Source organism: Nicotiana tabacum, chromosome 20, assembly GCF_000715075.1.
Source record: "Nicotiana tabacum cultivar K326 chromosome 20, ASM71507v2, whole genome shotgun sequence".
In the NCBI taxonomy this organism is placed as follows: Eukaryota; Viridiplantae; Streptophyta; class Magnoliopsida; order Solanales; family Solanaceae; genus Nicotiana; species Nicotiana tabacum.
The window spans coordinates 107,960,387-107,982,304 of NC_134099.1; the positions used below are offsets into that span (position 1 = coordinate 107,960,387).

Below are 21,918 nucleotides of genomic sequence, written 5' to 3' on the forward strand. Positions count from 1 at the left end.
TGTGGTAGATCGGTTTTCCAAATATGCTACCTTTATTGCTGCCCCACAATATATATCAGCAGAAGATACAGCTCGACTCTTCTTCTCTCATGTCGTCAAATATTGGGGCCTACCCAAAGACATTGTTAGTGATCGTGACTCACGCTTCACTAGTAACTTTTGGACCCAACTCTTTAAGTGCCTTGGGTCGAAGTTGAGTCATAGCTCAAGTTTTCATCCGCAATCTGATGGCCAGATGGAGCGGTTCAATGGTATCTTGGAGGAATATCTCCGTCATTTTGTAACCGAATCGCAGAAGAATTGGGTGAAGCTTCTGGATGTTGCTCAACTGTGTTTCAATTCACAAAAGAGCTCTAGTACAAACAAAAGCGTTTTTGAAATTGTTACCGGACAGCAACCGCTACTCCCACACACAGTCAATGCACCAAATATGTCTAAATCTCCTCGAGCTGCTAGCTTCTCTAAAGAGTGGAAGCAAAATTTGGAGATAGTGCGGAGCTATCTTGTCAAGGCTCAAAAGCGGATGAAGAGGCATGCTGATCAGAATTGTCGCTTTGTTGAATACCAAGTAGGAGACAAAGTGATGGTCAAAATTCCAAAGCATTATTTCTTTGCGGGGGTCCATGACCCTCGCCTATTAAAAAAATACAGTGGACCCTTGTCCATTGAAAGGCGCATTGGGAAAGTTGCATACCGGGTGGATACCCTAGCTTGGTGAAAAATTCATCCTGTCTTCCATGTCAGCCTCCTGAAACCTTTTTGGGAAGACACGGAGGATCCTTCAAGGAGCCAGCTCACAATACCCAGTATTCGAGGGCCCAATTCAACCGGGAAAAGGCGTGTTGAAGCTATCCTTGATGATAGAGTGATTCATGCCTCAAGGAAAGATCACCAAGAGTTCTTGGTGAAATGGCAGGGCTGTGATGCAGAGGAGAACACTTGGGAGAGGGGAACAAACCTCAAAGCCTACAAGAGCCTAATTGAAGATTATCTTGCAAGTAAGGCGCCGAGGACGTCGCCAACTCAGGTGGGGGAGAATGTCATGGGCGGCTTTCCAGCCGTGCCCCATGACCCCTTGGGCGCGCCCCGTGGCGTCCTAGCAAGCCTTCCAATGCCTAGCGCCACGGACGGCCCCGTGGTCTTGGTCGCGCCAAGTGACAAGCGCGCATGTGCCTCTGTCGCCCCACCGATACCCCTCGCCCTCGCCAGTGCCCAACAACAGGCAGATGCCAACAGCGCCGCGCGCGCAGACCCTGATGCCAAAGAATATGCTGCTGACAACGGACCTGTTTCTGCCTGATAGCAAACTAAGTCTTTTTCATTGTAAATATAGAGTAGTTTTATTCCATGTACTTCCATTATGTTTCTCTAGCTTAATCAAGTCTATTCTTGTAGCTTTAGATTATTTTTTTAAGCATTATTAGGGGGATCAAGCAATCAAACTTTCTAGCAAGCAAACAATTCTCTGTACTGGTGTCTCTCCCTCTCGACACCGCGTTGCCTTTCTGTAATAGCTTTCATTAATGCAATTAAGCTTTCTTTCATTCTCAATTCTCATTCCTGTTCTCTCAATTGCTCTTGACATTGGTTTTCCCGTACGACACTGACAATCTAGTCTAGCGTACGGAGGGGACCTCAGTTGGCGGACAGCAACTGCACTGACATCAGTTGCTTAGCCTTACGTCGCCCTTCCAAAGAATTTCAGGAAGGTGCCACGTAACAGTACTTATGAATAGTAACAAATTCATAGTATGAATACGTTCAGGTGGTGACAGTGCACAGTTTGCCAAACTCTGTGCCCATCTCGTATTGGATGCTTGCAGACCGCCATACATCATATGAATCTGTGTAGGCTACCAAAGTCTCCAAAAAGATTCATGTTCTCAAAGATGTAGTAATTGTAGAGATTTGGTCTTCTTTTCTTTCTTTTGTATATTTTAAAGCGCCTTCTAAAGCAAGACTATGAATTTCAAGAATCCAGTTTAAGATTCACTTCAGGATCATGTTTTGTTGCTTCAACAAATTGGAGCTTTGTCCATTAGTCCTAACAAGGAAGACTATCCACATTGGAAAGGGCGGAGCTAGATACCAAGGTACGGGTTGACCAAACCTAATATTAGTCCAAAAACTGTATTTGTCTTTAAAAGGTGATATTTCCCACTTTTTTTATAACCTAGATGTCACGACTCCTCCGAAGGATGTCGTGATAGCACCTAGTCTTTACGACTAGGTATCCTAACAAATAGCAACCACTGAACATATATGAATTTAACAATTTGCGGAAAATAACTGAACAATAGATAAAACCCTCCGAAAAAATGGAATCTCACAATTTCATGCCCCAAAACCGATGGAACTGAGTCATAAGCTCTATAGAATACTATTAGAGTACTACTACATCACTGTCTGAAAAGGAAATACAACAGTAATGAAAATAAGGGAAGGTGACTCTGAGGCCTGTGGACGTCGGACAGGCATACCTTGAAGTCTCCGGTAAAAGCAGCTAGCAAGAATCTCTATCTACTGGCACGAGTTGACGTACTTGGATCTGTACAAAAGAATGTGCAGAAGTATAACATGAGTACACCACAATGATACCCAGTAAGTGTCACGCCTAACCTCAGTAGAGTAGTGACGAAGCTAGGTTGAAACACCCACTAGAATATAAATAAGCAGTATGAAAATGAAATACAGATATAAAATGGAAGAAAGAAGTAACTAATACGGAACAAGATGATAGCATGATCTAATACCGAAAAATCAACAGTAGAAACAATATAAAGAAGCAACTAAATGACTACAATGGTCATGTACGGACAACAACTAATTGTACAACAAGAATGAAACAACAAATATATTTCCCACCAAAACACTTTGCAACGTGAAATAAACAACAGGGATCACATCAAGGTTCCGCCTCATGTATAATGAAATCAAAACCGAGGTACCACCTCGCATAATCAAGAATCACAACCGAGGTACCGCCTTGTATTCACTTTTCTCATTTTCAACCACAATCATTTCTTATACCGCCGCATGAGCCTTACATTTGAAAAATAGGTTTTGAAATCAGTTTTCTCGAGATAGTTTCACGCACTTTAGCTCACTTTATGACGCCGCGTGACTTCACGTAGTTTTCCTACAAGCAACACGCACATAAGTCCCACCTTATACTGCCGCATGCACATCAACTCAAGCCTTATATCGCCACATGCACATCAATACCACAACACAACAACAACTAGCACCACAAGTGCCCACATATCACAACTTGCCAACAACAACAATATCAATGTTTCCACGGCAATAGCTCATGGATCCAACACAACGTTTACAAGAATAACAACAACAATAATGGATGGAAAATATTCAATAGGATAGATGTTCCAACAATAACCAACATCGCCTCAACGTATGAACAACTTCCACAACCTCAATATCAAATAACTCAACAATGAGAAAACAACGTATAACCATAATATTAGATAAGAATAACTCACAATAAAGGGAACAATCTTCAACAATGAGTATCAAGTGATGGAAGTCAACAAATAAGGGGCAACATAAAAAATTAATTCAACAATGATTATTAATAATGAAGAGACAACATGTGACAATAAGTGGGCAAAAGGTTCAACTAAAGTATGGAAGCAATCTAGCAAGTAAGATGTAGGAAAATTACTAAACAATCAAGCTAAAATATTTAAGGATAGTCTAACACAATTAGGGATGATTTAACTACGAGAATCTAGAACATAATATAGCATTTCAATTAAAGCATGAAAATAGTCTAAGTAGCCTACACTGATCAAATACTACGTACAACCCGTGTACCCATTCGTCACCTTGTGTACATGGATTTCACTTAGCACAATTGAATCAAATAATACCAATCTTAAGAGGTAGTTCTCCCACACGAAGTTAGGCAAGACACTTATCTCAATTAGGCCAATTCAATACTCAAAAATAGCTTTTCCCTTAAAGTTCGCCTCCACACGGCTCAAATCTAATCAAAATAGACTCAATAATATCAAACAATACTAGGGAATTCAATTGCAATAGATAAAGTTATGATTTTTATACTTTTTCCAAAAGGTCAACCTGGGGCCCACCCGGTCGAAACCTGGATCCAATGGTGGATACCGTCTACCCATGACCCCATGGGCTCATATATGTGATTAGTTTCAAAATCAGAGTCCAAATCAACTCTCAAAACTCAATTTCTTATTTTTTTTTAAAAACTTAACAAAGTTTCACAAATTTCTATTTTGATTCACGTGATATTTTATGTTAAAATCTAAGATAAGTTAATGGAATATGATTAAAAATATATTAGGATCACTTACCTAAGGTTTGCAGGTGAAAATTCCCTCTCCAAGTCACCTCTTATCGAGTCTAGAGTTCAAAATTGAGAGAATGAACTCAAAAATTCCGTCTCTCATTTATTTGTCCAGTCGCAGATGTCGCATTTGCGACCTGTTCGAACCCCGCAAATGTGAAGAATCTCTCGTAAATGCGAAGACCTTCCCATCTCTGTTCGAAACTCGATGAATAATGGGTTTGTTCTTCTGCCCTTCTTCGCTTAAATACCAGGTTTTTTACCGTAGCAGATCTCGAACCAAGTTGTGGGACAATGTTTCCCACTCTTTTCGGCCTCAAATGGACCATATGCCTAGAACTGTTTTGGATCTCCTACAGGGGGGTGGAATGTTTGGGGGCAGAGAGGCATGTGCACAAGACTACGGTTTGTCATTCTGGCAACTATTTGGAGAAAGAGGAATGCTAGAATTTTAGAAGACAAAAAGGAGAATATTGTTAATTTTAAGTTCAAAGTGTATACTTTTGCTTTCTTTTGGGACAACATGGCCGACGCAAATGCGACTCAGGATGCAGAGACCGTGCTTGATTTTTTCCCCTTTATCTCACTCACTACACACTGTTTTAACTAACAGAAATACTTGACATTTGGGTCACTATATACCAGCACTCTTGGTGCTGTCATACATCTATAAAAGCTAACATTACTTATCAAAACAATTATGCTTACTAGCTATATGCCTCTTGTAAAGTTCTTTCTCATTTCCATCCAATTTATACTTTTATATGAATCAACACTTTGTTTGCTGTCATACATCTATATGAATCAAACTTGTGGTTACTACGTTTAATAATCAAGAAATCCTCGTAGGTCCAATGGCTCACAGTTTGAACCCGATGCTTAATAAACACGCCCCTCTAACCCTTCTCCGCTTAAATATCAAGCTTTTGTTTGCGATAAACCTGTGATATATATATCTAACCCACACATCAAACGTTGCACTCTTACTACTAGATCCCAAGGGATAATTACACCACTTGTGAGATTCTTTAACTTTTCTATCCAGCGAGTACGTTCATACTTATAAAATAATTCCTCTTAAATTCTGACTTTCACCCACCATGAAGTATGTACATCTCCCAAGCTATATATCGGTGTATATTTGGAACTTCTTAATTGTTTAGAGGTATATTAGGTTATTTTCAATTGCTTGGGGTCATGTTTCAAATTATTGCTACTAAATATGTACATGATTTATCCGCTTAGCATAAGACATAACTATTGAAAAATATCAAAAAATGATAGGCTAAAAAAGTAATATTAGCATATTTTCTATAAGAAAATTACCTCCAATAAGCCGATAAGGTTAAAGTAGTAGGATTCGGGATAAAATCATAGAGTAAATGAATTTGATTAAGCGTATTAGTCACAATTACGTGCACATACAGCATACATTAATTTGACCCAAGTCCAGAAATTAGAAGCTAAAGAAGATTAAATTAACAACGAAAATACTGAATAAGAACACTAGGATTGAAAAAAGACACTATCCAATTTATCCAAAAAGTATAGAGGGAAAAGTAAGTAAAAGTTTTCAAAAAGGAATTGGAAAAATAGGAGAAGAGGGAAAAAATAGACTAGGTTTGGTCACATTTACATATAGTACACTAATATTGAATTTCATACAAAAATATAGAGTCGAAAAGAGGTTATGGACCAAATCTATAGAATATTTGCTCTGGAATTTAGGTTTCTTCAGTGATCACTACACAAATGTAACAGTTTTTTATATTTAACACATTAGACAACTACTAAGATAAAAGAAGACAGTAGTTACAATTATCATCACTTATTTAAACTGAGCCCCTAAAAGCCTACAATAGAAAACATTACTACAACAGACCGTAATACCAACTAATACATATAAACTTAAAACCCATTTTTGGGGACTAAATAAACTCTAGCCTTAACAACTGATCCATTTCCCAGCTTAAACCCGGGACTAACTGGAAATCCAACAACTAGACCCATACCCATTCTCCCTCCTATCCCCATGGAAATTGAATACTTCACCACACTCTCCATGTACTGCGGGTGAAACTCCGATCCTTTGCTTGCCTCGAAATGACTTGGCGGAGGATCCAAAGAAAAGGTTAGCAAATGCAGCAGCCAAACGGCCTTTGCCAGCCCCAGAAACTCCCCATAGAACTGACTCCTCGGATGGTTCCCTGCCAACACCTGTCGTCGCTGCTCCAAATCACCAAACAGAGACTCCTCCATTTTTGGGTGCACAATGGCCAAGTACTTCTTGAAACAGAAGTTCCCGAAACTGCAAGTTGGGAGAATTCCCAGAAGTTCCATTGGGTCCATTGCTTTCATGTCCCTGTACTGTGTAAAACAATCGCGCCGGTGTTGATCTGGGTGGAGCAGTGATGACAAGCTTCCGTCCAAGTAGAACGTCTCGTGATCGAATCCTTGGAACATTTTGTGGTTCACGTAAGATTCCAGTGCGTATTTGGCATGGTTGGATCCGACAATTGAATCTGCTGTGGGTGTGTTTGTGTTGGATGAAGCAGCTTCGATGGATCTCACAGCCGCTGCAATGTCCCAGTGGGCAGAGCGCATCAAGGAGAGCAGCAAACTCGTGAAGGATTTTGAGGCTTCTTTTACTAAGCTCACTGTAGTTTCAAATACGTCAGGTGCTGGCGACATTGCAACTGGAGCTTGACTGCTACAACTAATTTTTCGCTTTGACTTGCTTTTCTTTCCACCACTGCTGCTAAGACTTGTTGCCATTTTCAGCTTCTCCCTCAAATTATCAATCTCGATTTCTTTGGCCTTCACTTCTTGCCTCAGTTCCTCCATGGTAGCTTCATATGGTGCCACCACTTCTCTCAACGTAGCGGCGCCGACTCTCCAGTCCCCTTTTCTAATTCCACCACCAATATTCCTTCGAAATCGTTCCCTCAACACCCCAAGCCTCCGCAGTTCAGATATCACAGCCACGTCAGCCACACGCATTTTATCCTGATCCCAAGGACAATGCGCCTCTTGGAGACTAACATAAGCCGTCTTCACTGCAGACACCACGTCGAACACTTCCCCTAAAAGCATCTCCATTTCAGTTACTTTCTCAGTTTTTATCTCCTCCTTTGTGACCTCAACGTTCTGGAATTTTTCCTGAGTCTCCACATAAGGTAGGTCTCCTTTTTCTTCTTCATCTTCGGTACTGTACTTGTCATCTTCAGATTCATCGCTGTAATGAGCATCGGAGATATTGCTGTCAATACGGCCAGAGGAAAGTGGATGGAGCAAGCAAGAAGCAGTGACACGTTGGATTAGATCGGAGAAATTGGAGACCTTGTTGGCCATTTTCTTTGATGCCTTGGTTCTGCAATTTCAGACTCAAAATAGAGAAATAAGAAGTGGGCAGAAATGCCCTGGCACGTAGGTGTATAGTAGATGAAGACAAATGTAGTATATATGATGGAATAAACTAGATCATATCTGTGTAGAGCTTTTAAAACTTACTTCAACCATTCCATTTTGTGCATAAGACAAAGTCATAAGAATCACTTCATGAAATTCACCATCTTACTCATCAACATAGAAAAGAAACTTATTGCATATAGGTGTAATAACCCGCCCCTCGAACGTGTTTTGACTGTCACATAGAGTATATGACTAAATTTTCTTCAATGAACTAAAAGAAGTTTGGATGAAAGGGATCAAGGGTGGAAAAAATGAGGAAGAATTAAGAAAAAAAACAACTGGTGCAACCTGATCAGGTGCAGCACCAGAACGTCTACCATGACACTGTGGAATTAATACATACCCACGGAAGTTTAGGGTTCCATCAAGAGGGAGCAGTTTATCGTGTCGTCATGAAGCTAATGCAACACGATGAATAACAGAGGAAAGAATAAACTTTAGGAAATCGAAAGGAATTAAAGCGTCTGATGAAGATACCGTGTCACGGTAAGGAGAGATGATACAAAAGAGTTATTGAGCTGCGGTAAAACTACAGCATCATAGTAGATGCTTCAGAATTCCAAAAATCAGCAAGGGTTAATTGGCCTTTGACAGTGATTTATATCTTGGGTAGAAATGACAATCTATTTCACAACTGAGTACGTGATTTGCAAAGGGAATACACTGTGCAAAACTTAGTGGAGAGGACTCATCTTCATTGGATGATTTCTTAAGCATTGCGATTCGATCTATTGAGTTTTTGGGTGAAATTATTGTGATTAGAGCTAATGAATTGAGGATTTCAAGCATGTATATGCTTGAGGAAAACCTATGCGTAATTACAGTAGAAATTCATGGCTTGATTTTATTGAACTGCTGAGGGGGTACGGGAAATTTGTCATTCCTATGGCTTGATTAGTGAATGCGATGAATACCTACTATGGGTAATTCATACCCAAATTATTATTATTATGATTTTTAATCAAACAACTTATGACTTCTTCCTGCCCCGGTATCTATCAGTGTTATGTAACAGTTTAATGTTTCATCTGTAGAAAAGATTACACGGGCATTCAATCACTCGGCTTACTACGAACACACAAATTCCCTCAACAAAGCTTTGTCGATACCAGCTAAAGTTCCCCCGCCAATAAAAAGCTTCAGCGAGACAAAATACTCAGTGATACTGACACCAGCACCTTCAGCCTAAAAAACAACCACCACCATTTCACTCACCACTCTCTTCCTAAATCTATATCTATATACAATGCCACTAACATCAAGAAGGTTACCAACTCTTGAGGTAGAGTTGCTACCGATCACATAGCATAAGTGCATAATTATTTTGAAACTTGACAGTGAATATAAGTAATGACCAAATAATAAATAACATTATCATTACTTAGATGTCGATTCATATAATTCAACAAAGAAACAACCCAATTAAAAGAGTCACACATTTTAGCATTTACACTAGGGAATCACACCCTTTCCAAATCAAAATAAATCAATACCTAAAAATTCAAGACACACAACAGCACACTTGAAATAGAAACTCAAACAAAAAAGATTAGCAACACAAATAATAAATGGGTATTGAGAAAGAATATAAAAAAATCAAAAGCCAAATTCTTGAGGAAAAAAATTAACTTTTCAGAGTACAGTAATTACGAGCAAGAACAAAAAGAAAAACCCACCAAAGATTCAGTGAATTATGAGCAAATAATGAAAATGTAGGTGGGGAAAGCTCACAAAAGAAAAAAAGAAGAGAGAGAGGCTTTTACACTGAATTCAGCAAAAGCAAAGAGAACAAAGGACATGAAAATGAAGTTTACATGCAAGTAAACAGTGCTTAAGGAACCAATTAATGTGAGATTATGTTAATCAAGAAAGATAAAAAGACATTACCTTTTGCAATTGCTGGAAAAAGAAAGAGCAAAAAGCTAAACTTGGAAAGTTGCAGAGATTTTGGGGGACTGAAGAGATCTGAGAATTGGGGTCAGCCCGAAATGGAGTTCTAGATCTTTTCAAAATGACAAACTGGTCTCTTATGTTTGGGGTAGGTTCAAAGTGATCCCTTGATTATATTTTGAGTGGTTTTAGTCCTTTAAATTTTTAAAATTGAGCACTTTTAGTTTTCGTTAAATATTTAATAAATTATGCTTGTTAGATTTAACAGGAACTATGGAAAAAGAAAATTTACAAAGTGTCCTAATTGTTCGTTTCGTCAAGATTGTAACTCAAATTAGGGGAGGAAAATGTCAAAACTTTGGTCATATTAAAGTATTTGAGCATTTTGTTTACAGATGCTTACATTTAGTTGTGCACTGTCAGACTGATTTCTATGGGGAAGCTTAGCTAGAATTACTGGACCATACCAGAATTCTACTTTGGACATATGACCTGAATTATTACCTTTTCTCCTTTTTTAACCCAAGTACAATAAATATTTGCTGGTCTAAATTTTAAGATAACTAGTTCCAGTTTTCTTTAAGATAAGTTAGTGAAATTATAGTTTTAACTTAGAGAGTACAATATGCAATATAAAAAAGAAAAGTTTACCTCTTATAGCAAAAATTGATATCTTATTTATTATAAATAAATACTCTTTTAAAAAATTATCTTAGCAAAATATTTATTTATGACGACTTCCTACATTTAAACTATTAAATACGTTTGTGTATTATTTTTCTCTCCCTCTCTCTTCCTCTCTCCTCCTTTCTCTTTCCTCTTTCTTCTCTTTTTCCTCCGATTATTTTCTCCCCTGCTTTTAGAAACCCTAACACTCTTTTTTGCGCATAGATACTGGTTTCAACCACAAAACATTGGCATTACTGAACCACGAACCCATTGTTGGATCTGCCATTTTTCTATCTTATAAACATGTTGTTTTAGATCATTTGCTTCTTTGCCTAAAATAATTTATTTCAGACTTAAAGATTAGATACTTTTGAGTCTCTGGTTCCTTGGTTGCAAATTTACAAAGATTACATAAGCTTCTCCAACAACTGTCTTCATTTAATCGGCGGCGACGCCTCACATGGCAGCGGCCTGGATATCGGCAGATTGGGGACGAAGTTTGGGGCTGAGGAACTTGAAGAGTCTGTTACCTTTTTTCATTGTATTCATTGTCTTTTTTTCATTGTATTTTCAATGTATCTCGATGTATTCTATGTATTTCATTGTATTCATTATCTTTTTTTTTCCATTGTATTTCAATGTATCCCGTTGTATTCTATGTATTTCATTGTATTCACTGTCTCGATATATTCCATGAATGTATTCATATATTTTTTTAATTAATATACTTTATGTATTCAGATGTATTATATAATTTCTCTGAAGATTGTTATGTTTTTGGGGTGTTTTTCGGTTGAGAATCTTTTTTATAAATGGAAATACAAATTTTGTATGTTATAATTGAGTTTGCTGAGTTATATTAGGAGTCTATTATGTTAATTGATTCACTTTTCATTTAAAAACAATATAATCCCCTGTTTCACGCCGTGAATACAGTCGAATACAATAATCTGTCCAGCTATAATCTCATATTTCACGCCATGAATACAGTCGAATACAAAAATCTGTCTAACTGTAATCCCCTGTTTCACACTTAGAAATGCTACTGTATTCATGAATACAATAGCTTAAATACATCGAATACACTCTAAAAAATTCGAAAACATAGCTATAAAAAGTAATATAGTAAATGATAGCTACAACTAGCTAATAACCACTAAAACATAGTGGTTTCCGAAAGTTGACGATAGAGAGTACTTTTTCTTTAATGGAGGTTGGCAACAAGGATTCAGATTAGTAAAAGTCGAAATATGCATATTGGACACTAGGTGGGACACCCCAAAAAATACAAAATTCTCTATGAATTTTTCGAATTATTTGTGGCTATGAATGATCACAAAGACTAAATATTACCCCAACATTACTCCCTTTGAAACTTCAATTATTTGACGCTGAACTTTCCTAAGATGATAGGCATGTGTTGTTTATTAGCACTCTGCACTAATATAAATTGTATATTCCTCATGTTGCCTCTAGTGTAAAAAGAAGAAAGCCATTGCAAATTCATTATTTGATGTAGGGGTGGAAAACAGGTGAGTCGGGTATGGGACGAGTTAAAAGCGGGTAATGAAAAAATGGATAAATTATTCGACCTAGTCCATATTTAATACGGATAAAAAATGGGTTAACCAGTGGATAATATGGGTAACCACATTATCCATGACTTCTTGAATATGATCACTTTTGAGAGAATTCCTAGTCTGCTAAACTTGAGGAACCTCCAATTTGAGGCTTTACAAATGTAAAATTTAAACTCATTAGTTATCCATTTTCTAAATTGATAATATGGTTCATATCCATATTTTATCGGTTTTTAAAAAATTCAATATCCAACCCATTTTTTAGTGAATAATATGTAACAACCCGGTCGGTCACTTTGAGTGTTGTAGCTCCATTCCCCCATTTACTGCTTATTCTATGTTCAATTATTGTTATGTAACTAGCCAGGGTAGTTGGTTTCGGTACGGAGGATGCTTTAGAATGAGTTGAGACACTTAGTCTCAAGGTTGGAAGTTTAAGTTGAAAAGGTTAACCGGATGTTGACTTATGTGTAAATGACTATGGAATGGAGTTTTGATGGTTCTGATACTCTATTGGGTGATTTTGGACTTAAAAGTGTGTTCGCATAGTGATTTGGAGGTCCGTAGTTGATTTTGGCTTGAAATGGCAAAAGTTGGAAAATTAGAAGTTTTGAAAATTGAGAAGTTTGACCGAGAGTTGACTTTATGGTTACCGGGCTCGAATTTTGGTTCCGGGAGTAAGAATATGTCAGTTGTATCATTTATGACTTGTGTGCAAAATTTGAGGTTAATAGGACTTGATTTGATAGGTTTCGGCATTGAATGTAGAAGTTAGAAGTTCATAAGTTCACTAGGCTTGAATCGATGCGCAATTCGTAATTTTAGCGTTGTTTGATGTGATTTGACGCCTCGAACAAGTTCGTATGATGTTTTAGGACTTGTTCGTATGTTTGGTTTAGGTCCTGGGGGCCTCAGGTGGATTTCAGATATTTATCAAAGTGAAATTTGACTTGGAGAAATGGCTGAAGTCTGCGGAAGTTTGTTGGTGTTCAGGTCTGCTTTCCTTATACGTGATCGCATGGGAAGGTCCATGATCACGTAGACTTATTTGGGCACCTGAGATTCTTATTCTACGCATTCGTGAGTTGAGGGATACGATCGCATAAGTTAGTAAAGCAGTGAATCGCAAATGTGTGGGCTATGCCGCGTTCACGAAGAGGAAGTGAGGCAACTGGGTTCACGCGCGTTGTTCTATACGATCCCGTGGGGCTGTCCGCGATCGTAAAGGTCGGGAATGTTTAGTGTTCGTGTTCGCATGGTTCTGTACGCGTTCGCATAGAGATAAATTTTAGCAGCTAGTTTTTGTGCTTCGCGATCGCGAAGCATTTTCTGCGATTGCAAAGAAGGGACATCTGGGCAGAATTTAAAGTCTCAAAAACGAGGGTTTGAGTTTACTTCACAATTTGATTTTGGTAGCTCGGATTGAGGCGACTCTTGGAGAGATTTTCAAGGAAGTGATTGGGGTAAGTGATTCTTACTTGGTTTTGGTTAAATTCCATGAATTTATCTTTGATTTCATTACTTAATTAGTGATTTTGGTTGAAAAATTTGGGGAAAATGGAGGAAACTTCTTAGGCCGAATTTTGGGAATTTGAGTGGGAATTTGGTGTCGGATTTGGGTAATTTTGGTATGGTTGGACTCATGGTCGAATGGGTGCTCGTATTTTGTAACTTTTATCGAATTTCGAGACGTGAGCCCAGGGGTTGACTTTTGACCAAAAACTTAGCAATTTCATATGGAATTGATTCCTATAGCTTGAGTTGATTGTATCGAATTTTTTGTGGATAGATTCGAGGCATTTAGAGGCCGATTCGCGAGGCAAGGTCTTGTTGGAGTAGAGATTTGCACGGTTTAAGGTAAGTAACACTTCTAAACTTGGTTCTGAGGGTATGAAACCCTAAATTATGTGTTATGAGGTTGATGTTGAGGTGATGCACATGCTAGGTGACGGGCGTGTGGGCATGCACCATAGGAATTATGACTTGGTTGATTCCGGGGAACTGTATAGTTGAATAACCTTGTTTTTATCCGTATATTTTCCATATGTTAGAGAAATTGAACTACGACTCATGTTAGAAATCATGCTTAGGCTACATGTGTCACGACCCGGATTCCCCACCCTCGAGAATCGTGATGGCGCCTACTAATGTGAGTTAGGCAAAGCTAATCCTTAACGGCTAACTTCATTAACAATTACTTCTTTTAACAATTATCAGTGATAACATGAAAGCAACGGAATTAAATAATTATGCGGAAGACTTAAATTAAAGAAGACGAAACAATAATGCAAGAATCAACATATGCCTCTACCCAAGAACTGGTGTCACATTACTCACGAACTTCTAAGAGTACTAAATACAACCGTTTGAAAGAAAATATAAACTGTTTGTCTCAAATACATGAGATAACAGACTGAGATAAAAGATAGAGGAGACGTCGGGCCTGCGGACGCCTGCAAGGCTACCTGGGTGTCTCACTGGATGGAAGGCTGGCTCCCGCGCTACTGCTATTGTCCAAGGCCTGGATCTGTGCAAAAGAGCACAGAGTGTAGTATCAGCACAACCGACCCCATGTGCTGGTAAGTGTCTAGCCAAACCCCAGCGAGGTAGTGACGAAGCTAGGACTAGACTCCAGATAAACCTGTGCAGTTATACAATATATGGCGGAAAAGTAAACAAGCAATAAGCAGTTAAAGCTGGGAAGGGAAAAATGCTTCAGGGATAGCAGTTAAAAGAAAATAACAGGGAATAATAAGGAAGCTAGCAATATAACTTCTATCACAAATGATGAAAATAAAGGCAACTTTCACTTTCAGTTTCATCTTGTTGTAGGCGTGCAACCTGATCCCATTTCTCATATCTCGTGGTAGGCGTATCCCCCGCTCCCATTTCATTATTTCTCGTGGTAGGCGTACCACCCGCTCCCATTTCATTATATCTTGTGGTAGGCATACCACCCTCTCCCATTTCATAATATCTTGTGGTAGGCGTACCCCTCGCTCCCATTTCATTATATCTTATGGTAGGCGTACCACCTGCTCCCATTTCATAATATCTTGTGGCGTACCACCCGCTCCCATTTCATGATATCTTGTGGTAGGCGTACCACCCGCTCCCATTTCATGATATCTTGTGGTAGGCGTACCACCCACTCCCATTTCATCACACAATTACAAGAAATTCCGGCAAGGGAACATAAGCGATATAATAACCTCCTAGCGAGGGAACAAAAGCAATATAATAGTTTCGCGGCAAGGGAACAAAGATATCGAAACAATCATCCCGGCAAGGGAGAATCAACTATAACCAATCTTAACTTAGCTTGTACTCAGCCCAAATAATGACAATGCTCAAACATAAATAAGATCTGCGAGGATAGAACAATTCTTTGCGCAATATAGAAGATCATTAATTAAAGCATCTGAAATGTCATTTAAGGACACAACCACTTTCAATTTAAGACTCACGGTCATGCTCGACACCAAAGATATAGATACTCGTCACCATGTCTATACGTCGTACTCAACAAGAAGCAAGTAGCAAATAAGACTCCACTCCTAATCCCTCAAGCTAAGGTTAGGCCAAACACTTACCTCGATGCCTTGAACACCACTCAGGTCTCAATTATAGCTTTACCTCTTGATTCCACCACCAATCCGCTCGAATCTAGTCATAAGTTACTTAATTACATGAATAAATGCTAAATGAGTCAACCCCAATGCATGAAAATAAGTTTTACAAGGTTTTACCCAAAAAGGTCAAAAATGCCCCCGCCCCACATGGTCGAAACTCGAGGTTCGGACCAAAACCCGGTTACCCATTCCCCCACAAATCCAAATATATGGTTTGTTTTGAAATCAGACCTCAAATTGAGGTCTAAATCCCCAATTTTAGAAAACCTAGGTTCTACCCAAAACACCCAATTTCCCCATGAAAATCTCTGATTTGAAGTTGAAATCATATTTAAAGATGTCAAAAAGTGAAGAAAATGAGTTAGAAATCACTTACCAATCGTTTTGGATAAGACACGTTGTTTAGAAAATCGCCTCTTACGTTTTGGGGTTTTGAAAAGTGTAAAAATAACTGAAATTCACGTGAATTTATACCCCTCTGAAACTCCCTGTGCGGACCGCACAAAAAGGACCACGGCCGCACAGGCCTCCCTGAAGACCTGTAGATCATAGCCTCGTGCGGACCGCACAAAGCCGACCGCGGCCGCACAACATCCACCGCGGACCCCTCAAAGGCGACTGCGGCCGCACGCGATTTCTCGCGGACCGCACAAAAGGGTTCAGAGACCTGCAATATTTCCTGAACCTGCAACATCTGATCTTTTTAAGCCTAAGGCATCCCGGAACCTACTCGAAACTCACCTGAGCCCTCGAAACTCTAACCCAAGTATACGCACAACCTCAAAAACATTCTACGAACATATTCGTGTAATCAAATCGCCAAAATAACATCATGAACATCGAATTAAACCTCAAGATCAATGAAATTTTTTTCAAAAACTCCATCAAGTTCAAATTTAGGAATTCACGTTCAAAACACGTCAAACGATGTCCGATTTTAACCGAACTTTACAGAAACCTCTTAAATCACATATAAAACCTGTACCGGGTGCCGGAACCAAAATACGGGCCCGATACCAATACGTTCTAATCAATTTTCATTTCAATTTTCCTTAACAATTTTAGAAAACAATTTTACTCAAAAATTCATTTCTCGAGCTTGGGACCTCAGAATCCGATTCCGGGTATACGTCCAAGTCCCATATTTTCCTATGGACCCTGCAAGACCGTCAAATCGCGGGTCCGGGTCTGTTTACCCAAAATATTGACCGAAGTCAAATTTTATTCATTTTAATATCAAAACTTAGCATTTTTTATAGAATTTCATATTTAAGCTTTTCGGCTACGTGCTCGAACTGCGCACGCAAATCGAAGCAACTCTAAATGAGGTTTTCAAGGCCTCGGAAGCACATAATGGGTAAGAAAACAGGTGATTGCCTTTTGGATCGTCACATTCTCCACCTCTAAAACAACCGTTCATCCTCGAACGGATAAAAGAAAGAAGTACCTGAGTCAGGGAAAAGGTGAGGATAACGGTCCCGCATATCGGACTCGGACTCCCAGGTCGATGCCTCAGGAGGCTGACCTCTCTACTGAACACGAACAGAAGGGAAACTCTTGGATCTCAACTGACGAATCTGCCAGTCTAGAATAGCTACCGGCTCCTCCTTATAGCACAAGTCCTTGTCCAACTGGACAGTGCTGAAATCTAACACGTGAGATGGATCGCCGTGATACCTCCGAAGCATGGACACATGAAAAAATGGATGCACGACTGATAAGCTCGTCGGCAATGCAAGTCTATAGGCCACCTCTCCCACTCGATCAAGAATCTCAAATGGACCAATGAACCTAAGGCTAAGCTTGCCCTTCTTCACAAATCTCATTACGCCCTTCATAGGCGACACTCGGAGCAACACCCGCTCACCAACCATAAAAGCCACGTCTCGAACCTTACGATCTGCATAGCTCTTTTGCCTGGACTGAGCTGTAAGGAGTCTGTCTTGAATAATCCTGACCTTGCCCAAGGCCTCCTGAACTAGATCTGTACCCAACAACCGAGCCTCTCCCGGCTCAAACCATCCAACCGGAGATCGACACCGCCTACCATATAAAGCCTTATAGAGAGCCATCTGGATGATCGACTGGTAGCTGTTGTTGTAGGCAAACTCTGCTAAAGGTAAGAACTGAACCCACGATCCTCTGAAGTCAATGACACAAGCTTGGAGCATATCCTCCAAATCTGAATAGTCCGCTCGGACCACCCGTCCGTCTGAGGATGAAATGATGTACTCAAACTGCGTAGCTCGGTCCGAAATGATGGATACCGGCACCCCATGAAGGCGAACAATCTCCCGGATATAGATCTCAGCTAACCTCTCGGATGAATAGGAGACTGCCACATGAATGAAATGCACTGACTTGGTCAGCCTATCAATAATGGCCCATACTGCGTCAAACTTCCTCCGAGCTTGCGGGAGTCCAACTACGAAGTCCATAGTGATCCGCTCCTACTTCCACTCGGGAAGTTCAATCCTCTGAAACAAACCACCAGGTCTCTGATGCTCATACTTAACCTGCTGACAATTTAAACACCGAGCCACATATGCAACAATATCCTTCTTCATTCTACGCCACTAATAATGCTGCCGCAAATCCTGATACATCTTCGCGGCGCCCGGATGAATAGAGTATCGAGAGCTATGGGCCTCCTCTAAAATCAATTCTCGGAGCCCATACACATTAGGCACACAAACCCGACCCTGCAATCTCAAAACTCCATCATCATCTAAGGTGACCTGCTTGGCACCTCCGCGCTGCACCGTGTCTCTAAGGACACATAAATGGGGATCATCATACTGCCGATCACATATACACTCCAATAATGAAGAACGAGCGACTGTGCAAGCTAACACCCGACTGGGCTTAGAAACATCTAACCTCACGAACTGATTGGCCAAAGCCTGAACATCCAATGCAAGCGGTCTCTCACCGATCGGAATATAAGCAAGATTGCCCATACTGGCTGACTTTCTACTCAACGCATCGGCCTCCACATTGGCCTTTCCCGGGTGATATAAGATAGTGATATCATAATCCTTCAACAACTCCAACCACCTCCTCTGCCTCAAATTCAATTCCTTTTGCTTGAACAAATACTGAAGACTCTTGTGATCCGTGAACACCTCACATGCCACGCCATACAGATAGTGCCTCCAAATCTTCAATGCGTGAATAATGGCTGCCAACTCTAAATCATGCACTGGATAGTTCTTCTCATGAATCTTCAACTGCCTCGAAGCATAGGCAATGACGTTGCCCTCCTGCATCAACACTGCACCAAGCCCAATGCGAGATGCATCACAATAAACGGTGTAAGGCCCTGAACCTGTGGGCAGAACTAACACCGGTGCCGTAGTCAGAGTTGTCTTAAGCCTTTGAAAGCTCGCCTCACACTCGTCTGACCATCTGAACTGGGCACCCTTCTGAGTCAACCTAGTCATCGGGGCTGCAATGGATGAAAACCCCTCAACGAACCGATGTTAGTAGCCTGCCAATCCCAAGAAACTCCGAATCTCTGTAGTTGATGCTGGTCTAGGCCAGTTCTTGACTGCCTCAATCTTCTTTGGATCAACCTGAATACCCTCTGCGGATACATTATGACCCAGAAATGCAACTGAGCTCAATCGGAACTCACACTTCGAGAACTTAGCATATAACTGACTATCCCTCAAGGTCTGAAGAACCACTCTAAGATGTTGCTCGTGCTCCTCCCGGCTACGGGAATATATCAAAATATCATCAATGAAGACTATCATGAACGAGTCCAAATAAGGTATGAACCCTCAGTTCATCAAATCCATAAAGGCTGCTGGGGCATTGTTCAATCCAAATGACATAAGCAAGAACTCGTAATGCCCGTACCGAGTACGGAATTCTATTTAGGGACATTGGATGCCCTAATCCTCAACTGATGGTAGCCAGATCTCAAGTCAATCTTTGAAAATACCTTGGAACCCTAAAACTGATCGAACAAATCATCAATCATCGGCAATGGATACTTATTCTTGATTGTGACCTTGTTCAACTGCCGGTAATCAATGCACATCCTCATCAAACCATCATTTTTCTTAACAAACAACACCGGCGCACCCTAAAGCGAAATGCTGGGTCTAATGAAACCCTTCTCAAGCAAGTTTTGTAACTGCTCCTTCAATTCTTTCAACTCAGGCGGGGCTATACGGTATGGCGGAATAGAAATGGGCTGGGTGCCCGGAGTCAAATCAATGCAAAAGTCAATATCCCTGTCGGGCGGCATACCCGGCAGGTCTGAAGGGAAAACCTTAGGAAACTCTCGAACAACGGGCACAGATCAATAGAAGGGACTTCCGCGCTAGAATCGCGAACATGCGCCAAATAGGCCAAACACCCCTTCTCGACCATATGTCGAGCCTTCACATACGAGGTAACACTGCGGGTAGAATGACTAGGAGTCCCTCTCCACTCTAAACGGGGCAAATCCGGTAATGCTAGGGCCACAGTCTTGGCATGGCAATCCAAGATAGCGTGGTATGGGGATAACCAGTCCATCCCCAATATAACATCAAAATCGACCATATCTAAAAGCAATAAATCATTATGAGTCTCAAGACCTCCAATCACTACAATACAAGAACGATGAACTCGATCGACCATGATAGAATCACCCACCGGTGTAGACACATAAACAGGCATACTCAACGAATCACTAGGCATGACCAGGTACAGTGCAAAATAAGTTGACACATACGAATACATAGACCCCAGATCAAATAACACTGAAGCATCTCTATCACAAACCAGAATAGTACCTATAATAACTGCATCTGAAGCCTCAGCCTCGGGCCTGGCTGGAAGTGCATAACATCGGGGCTGGGCCCCACCACCCTGAACTGCCTCTCTGGGATGGCCTGCTACTGGTTGGCCTCCACCTCTGGCGCCTTGAGATCCACCTCTAGGACCTCTACCTCTAACACCTCTACCCCGGCCTCTAGCTGGCTGGGCAGGCTGTAGGACATCTGGTGCCTGTACCATAGCACGAGAACCCTGATGCGGAGAACTCCTCGAAGCTCGAGGGCAATACCTAGCAATGTGCCTCGTGTCGCCACAAGTAAAACAAGCCCTCGGCTGCTGGGGCTGACGGCCCTAGAAACTCTGAAACGGCGTGCACTGATAGGTGTCGATGGTGCACTATAATGTTGCTGATCAGAATAGTGCATCTGAGAACCACGACCACCTAAAGTACCATGGGAGACCTGAAGAGCTGACTGAAAGGGCCTAGGAGGATGGCCTCTACCATATGAATCTCTACCTCTAGACGAGGTACCACTGAATCTGCCCAAATGACGGGGCCTCTTATCCGACCCATGACCACCTCCCTATGACAGAACCATCTCAACTCGGCGGGCCACATTGGCCGCCTCCTTAAATGTGATCTCACTCCCGGCCTTCTTGGCCATCTGAAGACGAATCAGCTGAATAAGACCATCAATAAACCTCCTCACCCTCTCTCTCTCTCTCTCTCTCTCTCTCTCTCTCTCTCGGTGGGAAGTATGACAAGAGTATGGCAAGCTAGATCAATGAACCTGGTCTCATACTGGGTGACCGTCATGGAACCCTGCTGGAGGTGCTCAAACTGCCTCTGATAGGCCTCTCTCTGCGTCACGGGGAGAAATTTTTCCAGAAACAACACTGAAAACTGCTCCCATGTCAAAGATGGCGACCCGGCTGGCCTGGCTAAGCAATAATCCCTCCACCAAGTCTTGGCGGATCCAGATAAGCGAAATGCAGCAAAATCGACCCCATTGGTCTCAACAATGCCCATGTTCCTAAGAACCTCGTGGCAGCTGTATAGGAAATCCTGGGGATCCTCGGAAGGAGCTCCGTTGAAAGTAGTAGTTAAGAGCTTGGTGAATTTGTCCAGTTTCCACAAAGCATCGGCGGACATAGCCGCTCCATCGCCAGTATGAGCCACTACACCCGGCTGAACTGCAACCGCTGGCTGGACTGCTGGAACCTGAATCTGGGGAGCTACCTGCTCCGGAGTGCGAGTAGCGGGAGTCTGAGCCCCTCATCCAGCCTAAGAAGTGGCTGGTGCTACTGGAAGCAAACCCGCTCAAGTGACACTCTCCATGAGGCCCACCAATCGGACTAGAGCGTCCTGAAGAACTGGGGTGGCAATGAACCCCTCCGGGACCTAAACTGGGCCTACTAGAACTACTTGGGCCGGAACCTCCTCCTCGAAATCAACCTAAGGCTCCGCTACTGGTACTGCTGCTCAGGGCTGAGCTCCGCCCCTACCTCGGCCTCTAGCACTGCCTCGGCCTCGGCCTCGGCCTCTGCCCCTAGTGGGAGCTGT

At 41.3% G+C, this 21,918-nt stretch overlaps 1 protein-coding gene across 1 annotated transcript; it reads right to left on the reverse strand.

Moving 5' to 3' along the window:
- Positions 1–5,939: 5,939 nt before the first annotated feature.
- On the reverse strand, positions 5,940–9,835 carry LOC107814061 (protein GRAVITROPIC IN THE LIGHT 1-like). Its single transcript, XM_016639391.2, has 2 exons — positions 9,698–9,835; positions 5,940–7,709 (listed from the first exon to the last, which is right to left on the reverse strand). The coding sequence occupies exon 2, from the start codon at positions 7,688–7,690 to the stop codon at positions 6,248–6,250; it is 1,443 nt and encodes a 480-aa protein (XP_016494877.1). The 5' UTR covers positions 7,691–7,709; positions 9,698–9,835; the 3' UTR covers positions 5,940–6,247.
- Positions 9,836–21,918: the final 12,083 nt, after the last annotated feature.

Coding starts and splice junctions, on each gene's coding strand:
- LOC107814061 (XM_016639391.2), bottom strand. CDS start 7,690: ATGGCCAACAAGGTCTCCAATTTCTCCGATCTAATCCAACGTGTCACT.